This window comes from Macrotis lagotis, chromosome 1 (genome assembly GCF_037893015.1).
Source record: "Macrotis lagotis isolate mMagLag1 chromosome 1, bilby.v1.9.chrom.fasta, whole genome shotgun sequence".
Classification (NCBI taxonomy): domain Eukaryota; kingdom Metazoa; phylum Chordata; class Mammalia; order Peramelemorphia; family Peramelidae; genus Macrotis; species Macrotis lagotis.
In genome coordinates this window covers 50,737,791-50,760,459 of record NC_133658.1, presented here as the reverse complement: position 1 = coordinate 50,760,459, position 22,669 = coordinate 50,737,791, and the positions used below count along the sequence as shown (strand labels likewise).

Sequence of the window (22,669 nt, the reverse complement as noted above, 5' to 3'; positions counted from 1 at the left end):
TCCTGTTTAGGAATCTGGTATTTACCAATGCAGTTTTATATAAACGAAGGCTAGAAGCACCTCCCAAATTGACTTTGATTCCACTATCATTTAACTTCTGGTGTTCATCTAATTCATTCACCTCATATTCAAGCTCCGGAAAGGGATGAAACTTTAGTTTATTACCTAAGGTTGCCTTGTGAAATGTTAGCAAATTGTTGTAGTGATACATTTAGGAAATTCCGACCACAGAAAAATCAGAAAAAAATTCCATACCAATTTTTTACATTTGACAAATAGAATTATCTGATCATGATTTTTTTTTCAAAAATGAAATTCTCACCTACTTATTTTGTTATTTACTCTATTCACTTTTAGTTGGATATTTTCCCTGTAGGCAAATGAGATTCTGCTAAAGATTGATCACAAAATCACTAATTTTATAACAATTGTAATTAAAGGCTGTGAAGATGTGTATTCCAGACAGTATCCAAAGAGTTGTCTATGGTAAAACAGGTTCAGTTGCCAACCATCTTCAAATAAACCAGATCTTATCCCTTCAACTCCTTTTCAGATTCTTGTAGTTTGACTGCATTCCAGAAACATTTTATGCTCCATATACAAGTTTTAATCCCACATTAATATACTATTGTTTATAGCTAATCTGTTAAAGGAAGAAAAGTGTTTGAAAACTTACTATTCTGAAGAGCTGTCATTTACAAAACTGGAAACTTCCAGTTTGCCTACAGTAAAGAAGTTTTCTTGTTATAGAAAAGTGAACCCCCTCTACCATTGCAAGCACTTTTTGGTGAGAAGGGGCTGGTAATTAGGAATTTGTTACCCAATTTAGTCTTAATAACCTAGTCACAGATTTAATCGATTGATCGAATATTAATTGTTTTAATAAATTAATTGATTAGTGTTTGTTGGGCAGGTGGGGTTATTTACTACACCTGAGAGGGGTCATTAGCCTTTTCTTGAAACTTTCAGTGACAGACAACCCACTACCTACTGTTTGTTCATCTTAATTATACAGCTGTCCTTGTTAGGACATTCTCTAAAATTTTCACCTAATGCCTCTGCTTCTGACCTCAGGGACCAAGCAAAACAAATCTAATGCCTCTTCCAGGAGATAGTCCTTCAAATACCTGGAGACAGTTGTTTATCTTCTTTTAAGTCTTTTCTTCTCTTGACACAACATGGCCAATTCTTTCAACTATTCCTCATGGAAAGGAGTGGAGGGAAGGAGGGAGAAGGAAAATAAGGGGGAAATGTAAGAAAGGTGAAAAGTAAAGATAGAAGGGAGAAAGACAGGAAGGGAAGGGAAGGAAAGAAGAAAAGGAGGGAAGAAGGAAAAAAGCAAAAGAGGAAAGAAGCCTTTATTAAAAACTTACTATGTGGGTGGCTAGGTGGCATAGTGGATAAAGCACCGGCCCTGGAGTCAGGATTACCTGGGTTCAAATTCGACCTCAGACACTTAATAATTACTTAGCTGTGTGGCCTTGGGCAAGCCACTTAACCCCATTTGCCTTGAAAAAAACTTAAAAAAAAACCTTACTATGTGCCATTCATTACAATTATTTCATTTTATCCTTATAACAACTTTGGGAGGTAGGTGGTTGCTATTATTCCCATTTTTCTGTTGAGAAAACTGAGGCAGACAGAGGTGAAGTGACTTGTCCATAATCACACAGTGGGTAAATGTCTGAGTTTGGATTTAAACTTGGGTTTTCTGACTCCAAGTCTAGTGTTCCATCCACTGTGACAACTTATCTAATGAGCTTTTTACCTTGCCATCTGGGTATGTGATGGGGACATTCTTCAGTTCATCAATATCCTTTCCAAAATGGGGCATCTGGGGAAACTAGATGTTGCAGTGGATAGGGCACTGGCCCTGGAGTCAGAAGGACCTGAGTTCAAATCCAACCTCAGACACTTACCTAGCTGTGTGACCTTAGGTAAGTCACTTAACCTCATTGCCTTGCAAAACAAAAAAACAAAAAAAAAAGTGGCATCTCTGCTTTCCAATACTGGCATTTAAGACAGACATGTCAGATCTTATATTCCTTTAGCCTCTGTTCCAACAAGGATGCCTAGTGAAGCAGAGTAGTGGGGACAAAGGTTGCCAGTGACCCCTTCCAGGAATCACATGCACTGGGAAGCTAATACCAGAGAGAAACTGAAACATTCTCAGAGACAAGAAACCTGCAGCTTTTGTTCTCATTAGTACTGGAAAGATCAATGCCACAAGGAGCCGGATGCACTAAGAAGCAACTCAAGTTCTTCTCTGGTACAGTATCTTGCTTAGAGTCTTTTTTTTTTAAATAAATAAATCAATTTTATTGAGGTCTTTGAGGTTTTTTAATATCACCAACATTTTTCCTCTCATATTCTCCTCCCTTCCCCTCAAAGAGAGCAAGCCCATACATAGATATTTTTTTTAAAAAAAGGGGGGAAAAGGGAAAAAATCAACATATAAACATGAATATGTTGATGTACATGGGGACTTTCTTCTTGACAACAGTCTCCTTAGGTTAATTCTAATGGTGGGATTTCTGGTCAAAGAATATGAATATTTTAGTTATTTTATTTGTATAATTTCAAGTTGCTTTCCAAAATTATTTTATGGGCTTAAAACTCCAACAACAATGTCCTAGTGTGTCAATACAGCTAACATTGACTGACTATAGTGGCCTCCCTAATTTGTAGGGTGTTAGGTGAAACCTTGGAGTTGTGATTTGTATTTCTCTTATTATTTGTGGAGTATCATTTCATATGGTTGTTAGTACTTTAAAGTCTACTTTTGATAATTATTTGTTCATATCCTTTGGCCAGTTGTCTTTGGAGAAAGCTTGTATAATCTTAAAGGTACGGTCGGGATCTACTAAGAGGAGAGCTGCTTGGCACCCTGAAAGTTTTTTCCAGATGGTTGAATATCTTAGGTACAAAAATCTGTCTTTTTTTGTCAAAGTTAAAGAAGTTAATATTAATATTAAAGCCTGGATGCTCTCAGGGAAATGGGGGGGGGCACTTTCAACTACAACAAAATGAACTAGAATCTGACTTCCCAGGGTTTACCAAAAGGAAGGTGATAATTCAGAAAGATTTTGTGAGAATTCCTTCAAAAAATATTCTCAGATCAATTTTATCAGAAAAAGGGTCCCAGGGGCGGCTAGGTGGTACAGTGGATAGAGCACCGGCTCTGGAGTCAGGAGTACCTGAGTTCAAATCTGGCTTCAGACACTTATTAATTACCTAGCTGTGTGGCCTTGGGTAAGCCACTTAACCCCATTTGCCTTGGGAAAAAAAAAGGGTCCCAGATGACCCATGGTTATACCTTGCTTGTCTGTACAAGAATTTCCTCATTCAATAGATGAGGACAACCTTTGGGATCCTTAAGCTCAGGCCCTCCTCACCTTCACCACTGGCAACCTGGCACTTTCCAGATCCTCTCCAGGCCCAGAGTTTGATTGCTTTTCAAACAAAAAGCTTCTTGGGCTGTCAGTTGAGCTGGATCTTGAAGGATGGGTTGGATTTCTCTAGGTGCTTCTTTCATAGAAGGTTCTAGGAACATCCAGGAAAGATGTTCTGGGAAAATCATAAATGTTTGTCCAGTTGAACTAAAGAAAAGAGTCTTGAGGCAGGAAAGGGTAGTTTGTATGAGGTGAAGATGAGAAAGGAAAGTTCAAGGCTTAAGGCAGAAAAGTGGCAGCAATACATGTTTGGCGGGGTTTGGTATGTCTGGAATATGGAACCCACAAATAGTTGATGTAGGATAGGCTGAATGGTGTGGTGAGGTCAGTCAAGCAACAATTTTTTGTTGAACGCTTATATCATGTGCCAGTGCCAAGACCTCAGGATACAAAGAAAGGTAAAAAGCACAACCCCTACCCTCAAAGAGCTCACATTCTAATGGGGGGAAAGCATGCCAAGAAACACATAGGTACATACATGCATACAGGATACATACAAGAAAAATGGGAGATAATCTCAGATAGACAGAGAACAAACTGGATGAAAACTTCTCTGCAGCTGAGTTGCCTCAGGTATAAAACATGGGTGGTACCTGTACAACTTACCTCACAAGGTGGTTGTCTACTTGGCTCCTTTGGGATATTCCATTTGAAAGAGGAAAGATAATTAAGAATCTGAAGAAAATAATAATAGCCAGCATTTATATAACATCTTAAGGTTTGAAAAGCACTTTGCAAATATTATCTCATTTCATTTTCTCCAACAACCTTGAGAGGTAGGCGTGATTATCATGAGAAAACCGAGGAGACACAGAGGTTAAGTGCCTTGTCCAAAGTCACACAGCTAATATTTGAAATATGGACTCATGTTTCTTTCTGACTCCAGGCCTGGTGCTCTGTGTACCATGGCATTATCTAGACTTTCATATACAGTGGACTTGAGATCTTAGTAGGGCGGAGGAGTGGTTTTTACCTTCATTAGGACACTACGCAGATGACTACTGGATGCATATATGGCAGAGCAGATTCTTTTGCAGGAATGGGATGGGATTTGGTTGGTTCTTTCTACTTCTGGAAAATCTTTGATTCTGTCATAGAAGTTGTGCTTAACAGGGACAGACGTTGCCTTGGATTTCACTGTCTTCCCTGAGTAGGAATGAGTGCTGAGATGACAGCAAGCAGAAGCAGTGACCATTTGTCCCTGCAGACTGTTAGGAGGATCCTAAAAGCTATCTTGAGAACAGTTATTTTTATTTATAGGATGATGTTGTCTATCAGACTTGGCAGAATTGGAGGACTAGCCACAAGCTGCATTAGTCTCTTGGCTCAGAATTGGAAGTCTCTAGATTGGAAGTGCAACTAATTTGATGAAACACAAATTTTGTCTCAAGTCGGCCTCTGGCTCTGTCACTGGCCTAAGAGTTTCTCTTTGGGTGAGTTACTTAGTACTTCATTGGTTTGTCTCAAGGAGGAGGTTGCTTGAGATTGTCATATCATTCTTCAAAGAATGATTATGAATTTAAGATTGGTAGAGAAAGTAGTATATTCCAGCCAGTGAGCCAGAGGCTATGAGTAAAAGAGCAGCAGTATTGAAAAGAGCGGCCAAGGATGCCCAGGGAATCAGGGTGCACTGAAGGACCAGACGATGGAGAGGGTGAGAGAACAAGCTGAAAGTTAGTTTGTTGATCATAGAGAGATCATATCAGAAAGTATGATGGGAAGGGTGGTTAGACCTGGAGTGAGACATTGAAAGAGAGGGTTAAGAAGGACGAGATTGGGCAATTGGGCACGGGGAACGGAGTTCAGATCCCCTGGGACAGGAAGAGTATGAGGGAGAACAGGGAAGGCTCCTGGTATTAAGGTACAATTCTGTGGTGCATTATCACTCATTGACACTAGTATCAAGAGCTATCATTCTGGAAAGCAAAGGCTGAGGAAAAGCAAATCTGGACGGTAATGATAAGGGCACTTAGAGTTGAAATCAGAAGACTTAGGTTTGCATCCAAGTTGCTCTAACCTCTCTGGACCTGTTTTTTTCATCAATAAAATGAGGAGTTCAGAGTAGATGATGCCATCCCTGTCTAAATCCTGTGATCTCTGACTGATTCCCCTTCCCCATACCCAACCCCCAAACTGAATTCCCACTCTTCTCCCCTGAGAGTGCAACTGAGTCAGCATCGGGACTCTGGAAAAGGCTGAGCTGGCTCCTCTTGTTTTCTCTCCTCGCTGTGCTTCTTCTTGGGCCCCGAGTCTACACCCTCTCTTCTCTTCATCGCTTGTGTTTTATAGTTGTTCCAACATTTTCCAGTCTTTTCCAGACTCTTCATACCCCATTTGGGGTTTCTCTAATAAAGATACTGGGTTGGTTTCCTGTTTCCTTCTTCAACTGAGGCAGAGAAGTTACTTGCCCAGGGTCTCACAACAGTAAGTGTCTGAAGTCACGTTTAAACTTGCCTTCCTGACTCCAGGGCTAGTCTCTACCCACTGGGTCAACTAATTGCCCCCATAACCTGAATTAGCTGGTTAATAAGTGAGACATTGTCTAACAGTGGTTGGACAAGTTGTGGCATATGATTGTGATGGAATATGATGGTGTTGTAAGAAATAATGAAGGGGATGGTTTCAAAAAAAACCTGGGAAAGCCTATGCAAAAGAAAGTGAACAAAACCAGAACACTGAACACAGTAACAACAATTTTTTTTTTTTGGCAAGGCAATGGGATTAAGTGACTTGTCCAAGGTCACACAGGTAAGGTAATTATTAAGTGTCTCAGGTCATATTTGAACTCAGGTCTTGCTGATTCTAGGGCTAGTACTCTATCCACTGTACCACCTAGCTGCCTCAATAGCAAGGTTGTAATGATGATCAGGTGAGGATGACTCAGGTACTCTAATTATTACAGTGGTACAAGATGTTCCCAAAGGGCCCATGATAAAAAATATTATCCACACCCAAAGAGAACTGAGGAACTTTGAGTAAAGATCAAAATGTTTTTTTCACTTTATTTTTCTTTTTCAACCTGCAACATGACTAATAATGGAAATGTTTTGTATGATTCCATATATATATATATCATTTTATTCTATCTAATATTTATTTCTTGCCTTTTGAATGGATGAGAGAGGTAGAATATTCAGAACTGAAAATATTTTTTTAAAATAGTGACAGGACTAATCTTTTGATATATTGATCTCTGGTCCTTCCCAGATGCTCACTTTTTAGGCAACCCTTTCTCCTTGATTTTTCTTAAGCCCCAATCACTGCCCAGGTATTCAATATCCTACTGTGTCCACAGTCTCCCATAATAGTGACAAATGGCAGAGGAATATCTTGTAGAGGACCAAAATAAAGTCCAAAGAAATTCTAATCCAAAGAAATGACTTTTTCACGGTAGAATTTCACACTATGGCCAATGAATGTGTGGTTGTGGTAGTGATGGTTTGGTTTTTTTTTTAAGTCGGGGAATCCTTTTTTAGTCTCTCAAATTGTAAACTGTTTATTCCTTAAAAGGTCTGTCTTCATTGTCTGGTTGTAGGCAACTTTTCCAGACTCATTTCTTCCTTTCATTCATTCTAAAGGGGTTTGCAAACTTGTTGGGTTTTTAAAACTTAATATATTTACAACTGTATTACAAAATGATTTTTTTTTTAGTAATCCTAAATATTTTGTTTTATGCCTTTGAGAACATCATTCTAAGAAGGGGTCCCTAGGCTTCACTTGTAGGACATAAAAAAATCTTAAGAATTCTTGAACAAGAGAAATTACTGATCAGAACATCAGATAAAGATCTGTCTGTTCACAGATTAAAGGAAATATGAGGGGCGGCTAGGTGGCGTAGTGGGTAAAGCACTGGCCCTGGAGTCAGGAGTACCTGGGTTCAAATCCGGTCTCAGACACTTAATAATTACCTAGCTGTGTGGCCTTGGGCAAGCCACTTAACCCCGTTTGCCTTACAAAAAAACCTAAAACAAAAAAGGAAATATGAGGCAAGATTTAACCATCTGAACCTACATAATTGGATTATCCATGTCTCGTTTCAAAGTCTACATAGTAATAAAAATTGTTGAAATTGTGTGTGCGTGTGTGTATGTATGTATAGAATCCTTATTCTAGATGATATTTAACAGATAAGGAATTTGAGATCCTGAGAAAGTATTTGACTTTCTGGGGTGAAACAGTAAATAGAAGTAGGTGTAATACCCCAAATCCATGGTTCTTTCCATGTCCTGTCCTCTGATCCCAACCCCAATATACCTATGTGGCCTTCATGTTTCCTTCCTTATTAATGCTTTAAAGTTTAAACTCAGGCTTTTTTCTTTGGAATCTCTCTGTGTGTCATAAAGCAAGTCAAACATTTTTCCTCATAATTTTTTTCCCTTTTCCCTATTTATCTTTTTACCCACTTTTCTTTTACTTATTTCCTGGCCTTTCTCTAAGTAACCATTTATCAGTGGTAAAACCAGTTTTATGGGACAGACACACCCCACCACTATCAGACCCTTCTATTCTGTTTTAAATCCAGTAGAGACAGAGATTCAGGGATTTAGGATTTCAGGTTCATCCCTTGGCCCAGCCCTGTTACCTGCCCAAGGCTCTGGCCTGTTCTCAGTCCAAAGGGCTTGTTATCACTTTCATTACTAGTGAAGCGGTATAAATATCCAGTCAATCCAATATAAAGTCTACTTTCCTGACCAAAGGGCATCAAAAATAATGTTGATGTAATACTTCATCTACTCTCCACAGGGAAAAAGAAGTCCAAGGCAGGAGAGGTGATTTGACAAATTCGACAATCTGCAGCCAGTCTCTGTAGGGAAACGACAGCATCAGAATGTGGAATTGGTGGTTTTGGTTTTGTCTGGCACTCTGCACCGCAGATCAGTTCAGGGATGAAGCAGAGAAAATCATGAGTCAGAAACCCCTAATCGATGGGTAAGTAGCTCTGCCCAGGAGAAGGGCAGCCCCCTCCAGCACTCAAAGGGGGCACTTAGTGCACAGATAATGGATCTTAAGTGATGCAGGGAACACTAGAGGAGTCTGGATCACCTTCCAGTTCCACAAGTCCCCTTTGCCCAATGCTACTCCCTATTGTCTTTGTGAGGCAATGGGGCTAAGTGACTTGTCCAAGGTCTCACAGCTAGTATGTAGCAAGTATCTGATGTCAAATTTGAACTCAGGTCCTCCTGACTCCAGGGCAGGTGTTCTATCCAATGTGTAACCATGCCACCTATCTACCCCCCCCCTTCTCCAATTTTAAAAAAGAGTCTTAAATGAAGGTCTTCAAGACCCTCAGATCGTAGCATATAAAGCTCCCATTCAAGCAGCTCAGTCCCTGGTTCACTCAATAAATTACCTACTGTGGGCCAGATTTAGTGCTAATCCTTGCCTTTAGGAAGGTTTCATTCTACTGGAAGTTCAGAACGTCTACAAAAAGTAGCAGCTATGAGGGAATTTAAAGAGGATGACAGTCTTAACTAGTGAGAGTGTGGGCAAATATGGAGAGATTGTTTGCAGTGGAAGGTAAGCCAGAAGAAAGGAGAGGATTGCAAGAGGCCAAGGGGAAGAGGTGGGAGTACATTCCAGATATGAAGGCTCAGAATTGGGGTTTGATTAGAATAAAGAATGTGTCAATCATCCTAAGGATGATAATAACTTATAAGACGTATTGTACTTTAAAGTTTACAGAGTTTTGTCTCCTCTACATTGCACCTGGTTTTAGAGTCAGAAGATCTGCGTCTAAAGCCCCTTCTGATTTTGCTTAATGTTAATAATTTAAAGTTTGACAAGTACTTTATAAATATTGCCTCACATCTCTGCTCCCTTTGCTTAGGAAAATTATTCTGATGGTTTCATGGAAAATAGAGAGGGCAGAGACTTGAAGCAGGTAAATCAATCAGGATGTTCTTGTGATAGTCCAAATAAGAGGTAATGGAGAATTGTACCAGCCCAGGGACCCTATGAAGAGAGAGAAGAGCCTAAGGGGAGAAATGCTGTGGAGACACAATTGAAAAGACTTAGTTAGTGACTGGGTATGAACAGTGTAAAAGAAAGAAAAGCCACAGATAACTAAGATCTAGACCTAGGTGATTAGGATGGTGGGTGTCTTGTCAGGAAAAGGGAAGATAGGAGGAAAGATGGTTGTTTGGAAGATAGTTCTGTTTTGGACTTGTTGAGTCAAAGATGCCTTTGAAATGTTCACCTGGAGAGATCCAAGAGCTGATGGAATTTAGGAGAAGGGGAAGGGCTAGAGATAGAAGAGAAGGGAACCCAGGACAGATCCTTGGGGAATAGCCACACTTAAATAATCTGAGATGGATGATAATATGGTAAGGGAGACTGAAGAGTAGTCATACAGATAGATGAACCTAAATAGGGGTCTTTGTAAGGGAGAAGAGAAATTCTCCCCTAGGAAGAACCTTCTTTGTGGCTTGTATGAATTGACCACGTATGTCTGCTGAGATCCTTTCTAATTCTCAAATTCTGTGGTTCTATGAAAGTAACCCAGAGGAAGAAAGAGTATGAAAAGCTACAGATGAATAAGATGACAATGACAATGAAGAGAAGGTCATCAAGTGTAGCAGCTGAGGTTGCAGAGAAGGTAGTTTTAATGGCAGAGTAGGTCTGAAGTCAGGTTGTGAGGACTTGAGAAAGGGAATGGGAGATGATGAAATGTGGAGGTTTTTTCCTAGGATTTTGGCTCTGAAAAAGTGAAGAGATAGGGGATGCTAATTTGGGGAGATGATAGAGTCAAGTGTTGTTTTGTTGTTGAAGGGATGACTCAGACTGTTTCGTCTATAGGCAGCAGGAAAGGAACAAGTACATAAGAATCAGCGGAAGATCAAAGAGAATGGGAAATTAAGACCAGAAATGTTTATTAAGCACCTATTTATGTGTTTAAGTGCTGGAGGATACAAAGAATAATAAAAAAATAGCCTCTGCTCTTAAGGATCTGTTGGTCTAATGAAGCAGAAAACGGGCAGATAAGGTAAATTGAAGGCAATCGCCAGCAGAAAGGCATTATTATTAAGGGAGACTGAAAAAGGTTTGTGGCAGGAGATTTTCATTGAGTCATGAAGAAAGTCAGAAAAATTAAGAGATGGTGGAAAAAAGGAAGTACAGAGGCATCTAAGTGGCACAGTGGACCACTGGTCCTGGAGTCAGGAGTACCTGAGATCAAATCTGGCCTCAGACACTTAATAATTACTTAGCTTGTGACCTTGGGCAAATCACTTAACCCCATTGCCTTGCAAAATCCAATAAAGGAAGTAGATGATGTCCAGGCAGGGGGATAATACTTGGAGGTGGGAAATGCTATCATATGGAAGGAATGGCAAGGACATTAAAGTCACTGGCTGGTAGAGGGGAGTTTGGAGGAAGAAGGATGAGTGAGGTAGGAAGAGACTGAAAAGGTCAGAGGGATCCAGGTTAGGAGAGGAAGGTTTCACATTTCATCTTGGAGATAATAGAGCTCTTGGAGGAGATGGGAGATGTGAGATGGCACCAGAGACCTTGACGTGAAGAAAAATGATCTCTTCCTCAAGCTGGAACAAGGGAAGAAAAAATGGAGAATTATGTGAGGAGGTTTTGTGCTGTCAGTTGGAAAGAAGAAGATTGGCCAGGCGAAAGTAATTCAGACAAAGGTGTAAAAGACTTTTCAAAGGTGCTACATGTCAAAAGTGGCTAATCCAAATTGACCTTTAATTAATATAAACTTGAATCTTTCTGAGCAAGTACTGGCGAAAGGAGAGCCCTCGAGAAGGCTCTCCTAGAGAGGGAAGTTTCAAGCTCAATATAAAGACTACTGAGAAGTCCCACCCCCATCCCAAGCTCAGTATAAAGAAAATTGTGAAGGGGAAGGAACTTGAAGGTGGAAGAGAGCTAGCAATAGCCACCCACCAATTCATGGTGAGATACAGGGATCCTTTTGGCTAAAGGGAAGATTGATAAGGCAAAGCAACATCCCATCCCCTAGCATTTTTCTTTGTTCTTTCAACTAGAGGGAATATCCTCTGAATGCCCCATCACATTAGGGTCTCCACTCAGGGAAGCCTCCCAAGAGAAGGGTAAATTGTAGAAAGAATCTTTTCCCTCCCAGTATTCCCAAACTCCATGGGCCATGAATGAGGAAAATTACTTCATGTCTGTGTGACCTTGGGACAGTCATTTCTTTTCTCAGAGGTTCAGATTCCTTATCTGTAAATTGAGAGGATTGAGGATTGAATTGGATGAACTCTAGGGAACTTTCCAGTCTAACTCTATGATCCTAATATTTCACTTTCAAAGTTTGTAAAGGACTTTACAAATATTGCCTCATTTTATACTCAACATCCCTGCTATTCTTATGCTTCTTCTTACAGATGAGAAAACTGAGGAAGAGGGTCACATAGCTTGCTGAGTAAGAGGAAAGGAGAGGATAGTAAAAAAAAATAACTGAAACAAATCCTAGGGAGTTGTTTATTGTATCAGTCAATTTTGAACATTGTGTCTGGCTATAGAGAGGTCAGAATCTTAGTGATAGGCTAAGAAAAATGAAAAGAGGATAAGAGGATATCTACCTGAACTGACTTAATATTGTCAAGGTACTGATCAGTGTCATACTGAGCTACATGGATGGAGACTTTGGAAAGATCTTGGAGAACAGGAAAAGTGCTGTGGGAGTAATTTTATCTTATGTTGTTTTTTTTAATTAGTTTATTTATTTAAGGCAATGGGGTTAAGTGGCTTGCCCAAGGTCACACAGCTAGGTAATTATTAAATGTCTGAGGTCACATTTGAACTCAGGTTTTCCTGGCTCCAGGGCCGGCGCTCTATCCACTGCGCCACCTAGCTGCCCTACTGGGAAAAATTTTAAAAACTTGGTTTTGATTCCTGGCAAAATCTAAAATGTCTTAGTAAAGCGATAATATATGAGCAAGACTCCTAAGATCCTCCTCCAATGCCTCATTGTAGTGTGGAGGGAGGATGAAATACTACATTCTCAAAGGATGTATCAGTAGGGTCTAAGTTTTGATAGGTTAAGCTAGAAAGACTTTGGGTAAGGCCCCATTGATGGAACATACTCATATTCTCTAAGGATCAGCCAACCTAGGCATGTTCAGAGGGATTCGTCACCAGCTTAGCTACAGCAAGGAGTTGTGAATGGAAGCTTGGCTTAGAAATGATGTCTTCTGGCTGCCAATTTGGCTTTTCTCCATTGCCCACTTTCTACTATAATATGCAGAATCTCAATAATCACCAGGTGATACCCACCTCCTCCTTCAGGAACTCTTTGCCTTCTTGTTCTTCCTCACAAAAGTTTTGGTATGTTCATTCACTCTAAGATTTCAATGACTGAGAAGGCCTAAGAACCAAAGCTTCAGACCAAAGGGATCTCTAATGAAGGGGTTCTTAAGTTTTTGGTAATGATTTCAATAGGTTTGGTTTCCTTTGAAATCTTGTGCAGTGTGTGTGTGTGTGTGTGTGTGTGTGTGTGTGTGTGTGTGTGTACCTTTAAAAATATAATTCTAGGGCGGCTAGGTGGTGCAGTGGATAGAGCACCGGCCTTGGAGTCAGGAGTACCTGGGTTCAAATTCAACCTCAGACACTTAATAATTACCTAGCTGTATGGCCTTGGGCAAGCCCAAGCCCATTGCCTTGAAAATCTAAATGTGTGTGTGTGTGTGTGTGTGTGTGTGTGTATAATTCTAAGTACGGGACCATAAGCTTCATCAGACTGTCAGGAGGTCTAGGACATGAAGATGGTTTACTCTAATGATAGAATTCCAGACACTAGAGAACAGATGGGAAGTTGGAGAGGCTAGTGGGGGAAAGGGAAAACATGTGTTTTTTTCACCAAAAGACCTGAGGCGATAGCTACCCTTAGAACTAGGTTGTGCCCAGGTAGGTGGTACAATGGATAGAAAGTGCCATTCCTAAAGTCAGAAAGGCCTGAGTTCGAATTCCAACCTTAGACACTTACCAGCTGTGTGACCCTGGGCAAGTCACTTAACCCTGTTTGCCTCAGTTTCTCCAACTGTAAACTGAACTGGAAAAGGAAATGGCAAACCACTTCAGTGTCTTTGCCAAGAAACAACAACAAAACCCTGTTTCCTTCCATAGCTAGAACTAAGCCCTATTTCTTTGAATTTAAAAAAATTTAAATTTAACAATGTTTTATTGCCACCTCTTGAGTTTTTGATATCATTGTCATTTCCCACTGTCCTTTCCCCCGATGAACCTCCAATATAACAAGAAAATAAAATACGCACACAAAGAACAGGCAAAATCACTTACCCTCGGACTACATTTTTCAGTGGGTACAACACCCTTGGTTCTCTTCTTTTGGGAGAATCATCTGAGATCCAGATGGTTCCTCCTCCTTCCTTCTAGTGAAATCATTAGATCCCCCCCCCCATTCTTCCCTTCATTCCTTGATACTTTTAGAAATGTTCTTTGCCCCATCCTAAGTCCTGCCATATGGTCAATTCTAGTCATTTCAGACCTTTCAGGATTTTTCATCTGTGCCATTACAGGGCCTGGGTTCCATTACAGGTGTGGGATTCTGAGCAGGACAGCCACAAGAGATCAGGGTCCCTCTCTCTGCTGCCCACACCTTTGGGAAAACCTTCCATATATCACCTGTTATGGACCAGGCACAGTCCTAGGCATTGAAGATGCAAAGATGAAAACTGACCATTTTTGCTCTCCAGGAGCTCAACATTTCATTGTGGGAATGACAAATAACCAGTTAAGCAAATTACAAGGTAGGGATTGAGAGGGACCAAGTGCTCTAGAGATATTTGGGGGGGGGGTGGAATCCTTTCAGTAGGAGTGAGGAGGGAGGATCAGGAAGGCAGCAGGTTGGAGTTGGTTCAGGAGTAGAATCTTAAAAGAAGTTAAGTTGAAGGAGAGCATTCTAGGTAGGGGGAGAGTGGCTTGTCCAAATAGAGGGAGGTGAGAGGTAGCATGTCAAGTAGTCTGGATTTTCTTAAATATAAAGTATGTAAATTGTACTAAAGTGAAAAAAGTCTCTAAAGGGAGGTCAGAACCAGATTGGGGAGGGCCTTAAATGTTAGGATGAGGAGTCATTGGATGGATGTAGGAAATGGAGAAGTAAAGAAGAGGGAAAGTGAAGAATCAAAGAAGACCTTGACATTTTGAGTCTTGGTGACTGAGAGGATAGGAATGTCATTTTTAAAAAAATAGAGAGGAATTTCAATGTTTTTCCTTTTTTTCTCATGGTCCCCCCCTTAGTTTTAATTCCTCTTTCACAACATAACTAAAATGAAAATATGTTCAACATGACTGTACATGCACAATTTTTACCAGATTGTTTGCCACCATGGAGAAAGGGAGGGAAGGGGGGGGGGGGGGAATGTGGAACTCATAAAACTTGCAAGTGGATGAATGTTGAAAACTATCTTTGCATGTAATTGAAAAAAATTAAAGAATAATAAAGAAAAATAGAGGTGAAGAGATGGATTCCACTGTGAGATGTTGAATTTATGATGCCCTTGAGATGGATATCCAATAGGCATCTGTGGGTACAAACTGGCATTCAGGGAAAGGATTAGGATCTGGACATACAGATTTGACCCCCACCCCACCCTCCAATGAATTGGAGCACCAAAGGAGAACATGTGAAGGGAGACAGGGAAAAGCTCCAGGATAAAGCTTTGGGAAAAACTCATCCTTTTGGAGCAGGGAGGAAGGCAAGGGAAGGGAAGGCAATAAGCCTTCATGTGAGCAGCACTATACTAAGCACTAGGAATGCAAATGCAAGCAAAAAATATAGTCCCAAAAGGCAGCTAGGTGGCATAGTGGATAGAGCACCAGCCCTGGAGTCAGGTAGACCTGAATTCAAATCTAGCCTTAGACACTTAATACCTACTTAGCTGTGTGACTTTGGGCAAGTCACCTAACTCCATTGCCTTGCAAAAAAATGTATAGTCCCTTCCCTCAAGGAACTTATATTCTGATGGAAGAAGACAAGATACAACAGGAAGATGGCAGCATGGTAGGGCAGGTCCCCAGGAGGGTATGTGGTAGCAAAAGTGCTAAGAGTCAGGAGAAGAATGGAGGCTGTCTTCAATGCATCTATTCCTCCAGGGGATCTGGTGACCTTGTGTTATCTAGCTACCCTAACCCCTGCATCTTTTCTCCCTCCAAGCCTTCTGTCCCCAGGACCACCTTTTACCACTACACCTCTCCCCATTAACCCAGCCCCAATCAAGACCTCTTTGAATTGTGACCCTTTTCCTTGAGGGTACAAGCTTAGGAACACAAGTCTAGCTGAAAGTCCATCCCACCCTTCTAGTTACCTGGAAGGGTGCAAAGGAGATGAAACAACAGTCTGGAAATTCTGTAGCATCTGATAATCCTGGAAGGCAGCAGTGGGCTTTTAGAATCTGATGCCTGAGATTCTCCTCCAGTTGAATCACAGCCCCTAACATTCCTGTGCCCCCTGTCCCTGGCTAGCTGAGATGCCAGTCAATAATGACAATTGATATTCAGTGACATTTGTAGAAAGTAGAGGAAAGGTAGCTTTGCTCTTTGTTTATATGTAGTAAACTGCTTCTGGGGTCTCTAAAACTCTTACAAATTAATTTAACTTCATATGTTCATGGGTGAAAAAGTGATAGTCACCCATCCAATCCCATTCTGGAGCTAGAGAGATATTCTTGAACTATAAACAAGCTTCAGATCCATGGGGCACAAAGTGTCCCTTTAAACTAGGGTAGAAAGGGACCTAAAAGGTTGGATGCAACTCTGGTGTCCACTGGGGTCTAGGATGAGAGTTGGAAGGAGTTGCCTGAAGACAGAGGGAGGACCTCTCCTTGTCCAGAGGGTGGCTTAGGAGGATAAAATGTCTCATAGTACATGATAATACCATTTGTAAGGCATTCTGGGGTTTTCTTTATTGCTATCTTATTTGATCCTCACTACAACCATGGCATTCATCTTTACAAGGGGGAAATTGAGAATGGGAGAGATTAAGGGACTTGCCAAGGGTCCTGGAGCTTCTTTCTGGCTCTCTTGGCATTCCTCCACACTTCATGGATGAAAGTCACTGAAGGAACTGGATGTGTTTGTCCAGGGAGCAGATGATGACTGCCTTCAAGGATTTAAAGGGACATCCTGAGCAAGAGGGATTTAGCCTTATTTTTCTACTTACTCTGAGAGAGCAAAACAAGAAGCAAGGGTAGGCAAGGGAGGGTCTCAAGTGCCTTCCAACTCTGCCCGTCAGGATTCTACAGTGGCACTCACTCACCTTTGCCTTCTCCTGGCACCTTCTTCTCCCCTCTAGACACAATGATCTGCCATGGCAAATTCTGAAGAAGTTCAATGGCCAATTGCAGAAGAACGAAGCCAACCTGAACACCCTGGAGGGCACACACACCAATATTCCGAAGCTGAAGGCTGGATTTGTGGGCGCCCAGGTGTGGAGGAGGGGTGGATTCTGAGAGCTGGGCCATCTGGCTGGAGGAAAACCTACCCAGGCCCACCCTTGGTGTGCAGGGGCATATGTCACAGATTGGCATATTGATAGGGGCTGTTACCACAGCAGGCACCAGCTTTCAAAGGAGGAATTTCGGCTTACTATCCACCCCCTAAGGAGAAATTCCCCAGGCAGTCACCCTAGCTTGGCCTGTGCCAGCTCCTGGCTCACAGACCTGGGCAACATTGGGTTTGGTTGAACTCTCAGTGTTCTGGGGCCAGTTTCTAGTTCCCCTCCTTTTAATGATTAATGGGATCCAGGTGCTAGATGCTCTTCCACTACCAGCCCATTCCCATGCTCTAGCCCCTACTTGAACCTCTTCCTAACCCCCATATCCTTTCACCTACTCCCTCACGCTCCTGTTTTCTTAGACAAAGGGTATGGATTTTAATCAGAAAAACAATCTTCTCTAATGTGCTATTCCTCCCCAGCATCATATTGCTTTATTAACTCAATCATAATCTCATGACTCCAGAAGTCCCGAACAAATCACAAAATGAACGTTTCAGCCCCAATGCTACTCCCACTCCCCAAATAGGGGAAGGCTTGAGGGATTTAAGAGATCATTCATGTCTGCATCCCCACTGAGATAGGGTACCTCCTACAGGTAAGGATAGCCCTGGTTCATAACCTCATTGTGGGATCCAGTCCAATTCCCTTATTTTTTAGAGGAGGAAAATGAGGCACCTGCCTGTAATCCCGCAAGTGGCAGAGATGGAATGCCCCGATACCTTAGCCGATCTCAGATCAGACTAGACTCCTGCAGACACTCTACTGATTTCCACTCAGTCCCCAAGTCTGTTGAGAACCTGTCTAGGCCAGGAGCCGCCAGCTTTCCTGAGAGCAGCTTCCCCACAGACCACCACAGTTGCCTTACAGCCTGGATGAGGAACTTGTGGGTGTCTCCCTGATCAGGGAGCCCCAATGCCTTCTCCTCCTTGGCTTGCAGTTCTGGTCAGCTTATGTGCCCTGTGATACTGAGAACAAAGATGCAGTGAAGAGAACCCTGGAGCAGATTGACCTCATTTACAGAATGTGCCAGATATACCCGGAAACCTTCTTGTGTGCCACCAACAGTTCACGTAAGCTTTACCAGCACTGGCAAGCCACCAAGGGTTAAGTCAGCTCTGACCCTTTATTCCTAACACTTTCAGGCCACACACCCATGCCCAGATGTATACATACACATTTTCCTATTTAGACACAGAAATGCTGTCTTAAGTAAGCTGATGAATTCATCCAGATAGCCGATTATGTGGGGAGTGTATGGTCTGGTCCAAGTCCCTGCATCTATCCATGGGGCCCCTTGGACTCATCCAGGTTGGACAAGGAAAGACTTCCCTTTACCAGACTCCCCTGGGCCCCTTTGTACTTTATATGCCAAGGTCTTTCCCTTCCAGATATAGAACAGGCCTTCCAGGAGAAGAAGGTGGCCAGTCTGATTGGTGTGGAGGGTGGCCACTCCATTGACAGTAGTCTAGGGGTTCTCCGGATGATGTACCACCTGGGCATGCGGTATTTGACCCTCACCCATAGCTGTAACACACCCTGGTAAGAACTATTGGCTAACGTCTATTGTTTCGGGGGGGGGGATGTTCTGAAATTAATTCTTTGTCATTTATTTGTAAATATTTTTCAATTAACAAAAATTTATTTTCTTTCCCTCCTATCATCTCCTCCTGAATGACTGAACAAAATATAAAAATGGGATCCTAACAAATACACATTTGCCACTTATGCTTTGCCAGTCATTGTCAGGCTTAAGATGGCTCTAAGCACAGAATGGAGAACAGGGTGGTGCCTACATGTCATTCTGAGTCCCTTGGTTCATCTAGCTTGGTCAAAGGCCTGCACATCTTCCTCTGATGCTTGGCTCAGTCTCCTGACCAAGCTTTGGGGGAGGAGAGGGGAATTGAAGGAGGATCTGAGTCAGAAATAAAAATGAAGCTGAATGAATGATAAATGCAAAGGGGTCACCCCAGAAGCTTTGGGATCCCTCTGGCATCCTCTCCTCACTGGAATCAAGCACCAATTCTTTTAATGCCTTCTTGATGTATGCTCCCAAAGCATTTAACCAGTACCTCAGTTTCCTTGATGGTTAAATAAGGGATAAGTATGACCACCCAAGCTCTGGGAAAGCTGAAGGGATCAATCCATACCCTTACCTTTTTTTTCTTTTTTTTTTTTAACTGTCATAGGGCTGACAACTGGCTGGTGGATAAAGGAGATGATAAAGCCCAGAGCCATGGTCTATCAGCATTTGGAAAAGTAAACAAAGAAGGGTACAGGGAAAAGGAAGTCCAAGGGACCATAAGGACAGGGGTGCTCTCTGTAGAGCAAGGGATATACAGAGGAAAATGTCATGGGGAAGAGATCAGAGGGCAGACCCCCGTGGGCTGAATACCAGAGGGTCCCAGGGCTCTGCTGGGCCTCCCTCCCCCATGTCTGAGGCATCAGTATAGAGGACTACCTCTCCCCTTTGCAGGAAGTGGTGAAAGAAATGAACCGCTTAGGTGTGTTGATTGACCTGTCTCATGTGTCTGAGGCCACCATGAAGGCTGTGCTGTTGCTGTCCAAAGCCCCTGTGATTTTCAGTCATTCTTCTGCCTACCACTTGTGTCCCCACAAACGGAATGTACCAGATAATATCCTCCAGCTGGTGGTAAGAAGTGGGTGGAGTCCTCCCCAGTCATCCCATGTTTCTCTGTGGCCCTCTCTGGGCTAAATGGCTTAGAGAACTGAGTCCAGACTTAAGAGGATGAGTTCAAATCCCTCCTCAGACACTTAGAAGCTGTCTGACTGGGCAAGTCATTTACCCTGGCTCATCCTCAGTTCCATCATCTGTAAAATGGGGATAATAAGAGAAGCTATCTCACAAGGCCATTTTCAGAATCCAGTGAGGTAACATCTACAACCTTTGGAAATCCTTAAAGTACAATGTACCATCTATGCTAGAATTCAGGAAAGCACACAGCCAACCCAGCCACCCTATGTTCCCTGCTCCAGGTCTACAGTTAAGACCCGATGTTTCCCATTCATTTTCTACTAGGGAACGTGATCACTGCCCATGTCAGAGGGCATCCATACCATGTCTCATTTGATACCCCCAAGATCAGATAGACTCAGATTGGTTCAAACTATTGTCTAAGGTTACCCTAGGTGAGCCAGGATGCCCATTCCTTGTCCAGTCCTTGGGGAGGCTTAAGGGGAAAAGGGATGAAAAGATAGCTTCATGCCCTTTTCTGATGGGAGAATCTCCCAAGAAAGGCTGCTTTGGTAACTTTCCCTGATATCCACACCTTTCAACATATGAATCAAAATTGGAAAAATACATAAGAGTCCCCTCTTTCTAAACAGAACAAGACTGGAAGTCTGGTGATGGTGAACTTCTACAATGACTATGTTTCCTGCCAAAAGGAAGCCACTCTGTCTCAAGTAGCAGGTGAGTGTGGCTAAAACCACTGAGGTCTGGGAGAAGATGGTAGAGTGGGCCCCAGGTCCCAGTGACCCATTCCTGTCTCTCCCTGAACAGATCACCTGGATTATATCAAGAATACTGCTGGTCCAGGAGCTGTGGGCTTTGGTGGGGACTATGATGGTGTTGGAAAGTAAGGAGAACAAGAAGTTTCACTTCCATTATTCCTCCCCCACTGTGACCTCCTTTCGGTCCAAAGGTAGGCTCTGGCTTTACAGTAGAAAAAGCACAGAGCTAACTTTCTTTGGAAGTATCTTTATCTAGAGTCAGGGAACTCACCTGGCAGGTGCTAGGGAGTTAATGAGGGCAGAGAATTAATGAGACCATAGTCACAGGTTCAATGACTGTGTTAAACCATTTGGCAATCTTTCTCCCCACAAACATATGTCTCCCCAGGAGACTGGGGGAGATTGGGTAGAAAGCCAAGCAAACCTGTCTCCTCTCCCGGAAACACATCTTAAAAGTGGGATCCAGCTAAACTTGGGTCTATATAATCTTTGTATATGGGAGTAGCAGAGAGATGCCTCCCTGGAGAAGGTCCTAGTTTACAGAGTGGTGATAGCATGCCCTGGGAATCTCTGTCCCTCCTGACTCCCTGACAATTCTTGAGAGTTCTCAGCAAAATGGTATTTCTCTTCTCAGTGTCCCTACAGGATTACAAGATGTCTCCACTTACCCAGACCTGATAGCTGAACTTCTCAGGAGGAAATGGACTGAAACAGAAGTGAAAAATGCCTTGGCCGATAACCTGCTGAGGGTCTTTAAAGAAGTTGAAAAGGTAAAATGGGAGCAGATAACATGGGAGCCTTGGCCAGCCTTTGGTCCAGAATGTTGGATTTCTCTTTCCCCACCATCCTTCCACATCACTCCAATTTTTCTCCAGGTGAGCAACCATAATGAACTACCTAATGAGAATGTCATCAGCTATAATGAGCTGGAAGGTAAAGATTGCAGGACCTCCTATGGCTATCCGGACCACAGCCATCAGCAACGGCCTGGAGCCCTACCTCTAGCCCTCACTCTTACTCTCCTTTACCTGTGGCTGCTATGAATTATCCTGTTCCAGCTCACTGCTGCCCCTCAATTCTCAGGCTGTCAACGGAGCCAAGATAACTGCAGGGCTGGATCTAGCCCAAAGCCTCAGAGGGGCTGGATCTATCTCCTGATATGTCTGCTCCTTCTGTATGTCTGCTCTCTGAAAGAAGGATGGTCCAACTGGGTTTCAGGCATAGACCTTCTTCTTCCTCAGATACTTCATATATAGCAAAAGAAAGAATCTAACCTAAGGACATCTGGTGAATATGTTACAGGGCCAGAAAAATACACACACACATCTCTTAAGAGATGAGCAAAAAAAGAAACAATAAAAATTTGCACTTACTGCCATTTAAAACATGTAATTCTCTTCATACCACTACCATTGCTAAACTGCAGGAAAAGGCATTGGCTGTCTCCACAAAGGAACAGCAGAACAAAGGAAAGCAGACACAGGTAGTAGCTTGGCTTTCTTCTGATCAGGTAGCCCCAACCAGGTCAGTCCATCTTTCCTAGTAATAATGTTATATGGTAATGCTCTTGAAAATACAGATCAAACCTCAGGTTCCCCAAAACACCATAGGAATGTATATTGCTTTGAAAGCACTTTCAAGTTTCCAGATGGTCTTTTTATACATTTTCTCCCCTTCTTCCTCATGGATTAGCTCTAGGGTCATTCACCTACTAACATCTAACACTTAAAAGGATCAACATTTTTTTAAAAAATTGAGGGAACTTAAAATTAAAAAATCATACAGCTGTTAAGTATTTGTCAGGGTTTTTCAGGGACAAGGGGGATATTACTATAATCTTATATTCTGCAGATAATCCTTTTCCATCTCAAATCAACTTCTAGGCAATAAATGGCAACCATTGAAAACTGTTGCTCATTAGCCTTTCATAATCACTTTTCTAGGCTGGGAAGTGGGACATAAAGGTTTTAAGCCCCTGACTCTAAACCAGGTATGACATTGGACAAATTACTTTCCTTCTCACTGACCTGTTAAAAAAGGAGAATTAGTGCCCAAGACCTCTTCCAGCACTACCATTTTAGGCTTCTGGGATTCTCTGGAGGGAAGCCAAGGAAGAAAATGCACATGTCCATGTAAAAGATGACTGTACGACCACCCTCAAACTGGATGCACAAATTGATACTCAAGGCAGGGGGAGGAAATTATAAATACAAAGGACTTTTCAAGAACTTCATTTTGGATTGGTAAAGTCTAGTTCCTC

General features: G+C 42.2%; 1 protein-coding gene across 4 annotated transcripts in view; it reads left to right on the top strand.

Moving 5' to 3' along the window:
- DPEP1 (dipeptidase 1) overlaps positions 1-22,334 on the top strand; it is a 77,938-nt gene extending 55,604 nt beyond the window's left edge. For 2 of the 4 annotated variants that reach the window (XM_074200881.1, XM_074200866.1), the window contains 10 exons: positions 8,196-8,381; positions 16,735-16,867; positions 17,876-18,008; positions 18,327-18,477; positions 19,125-19,194; positions 19,412-19,588; positions 20,284-20,368; positions 20,459-20,534; positions 21,044-21,179; positions 21,285-22,334. In XM_074200881.1, coding sequence (XP_074056982.1) covers positions 8,281-8,381; positions 16,735-16,867; positions 17,876-18,008; positions 18,327-18,477; positions 19,125-19,194; positions 19,412-19,588; positions 20,284-20,368; positions 20,459-20,534; positions 21,044-21,179; positions 21,285-21,452 — 1,230 coding nt within the window. In that variant the 5' untranslated portion in view covers positions 8,196-8,280 and the 3' untranslated portion in view covers positions 21,453-22,334. Of the gene's footprint in view, positions 1-2,120; positions 2,270-5,785; positions 5,877-8,195; positions 8,382-16,734; positions 16,868-17,875; positions 18,009-18,326; positions 18,478-19,124; positions 19,195-19,411; positions 19,589-20,283; positions 20,369-20,458; positions 20,535-21,043; positions 21,180-21,284 lie in introns of those variants that run through there. The other 2 variants (XM_074200874.1, XM_074200890.1) reach the window with 2 other exon arrangements.
- Positions 22,335-22,669: the final 335 nt, after the last annotated feature.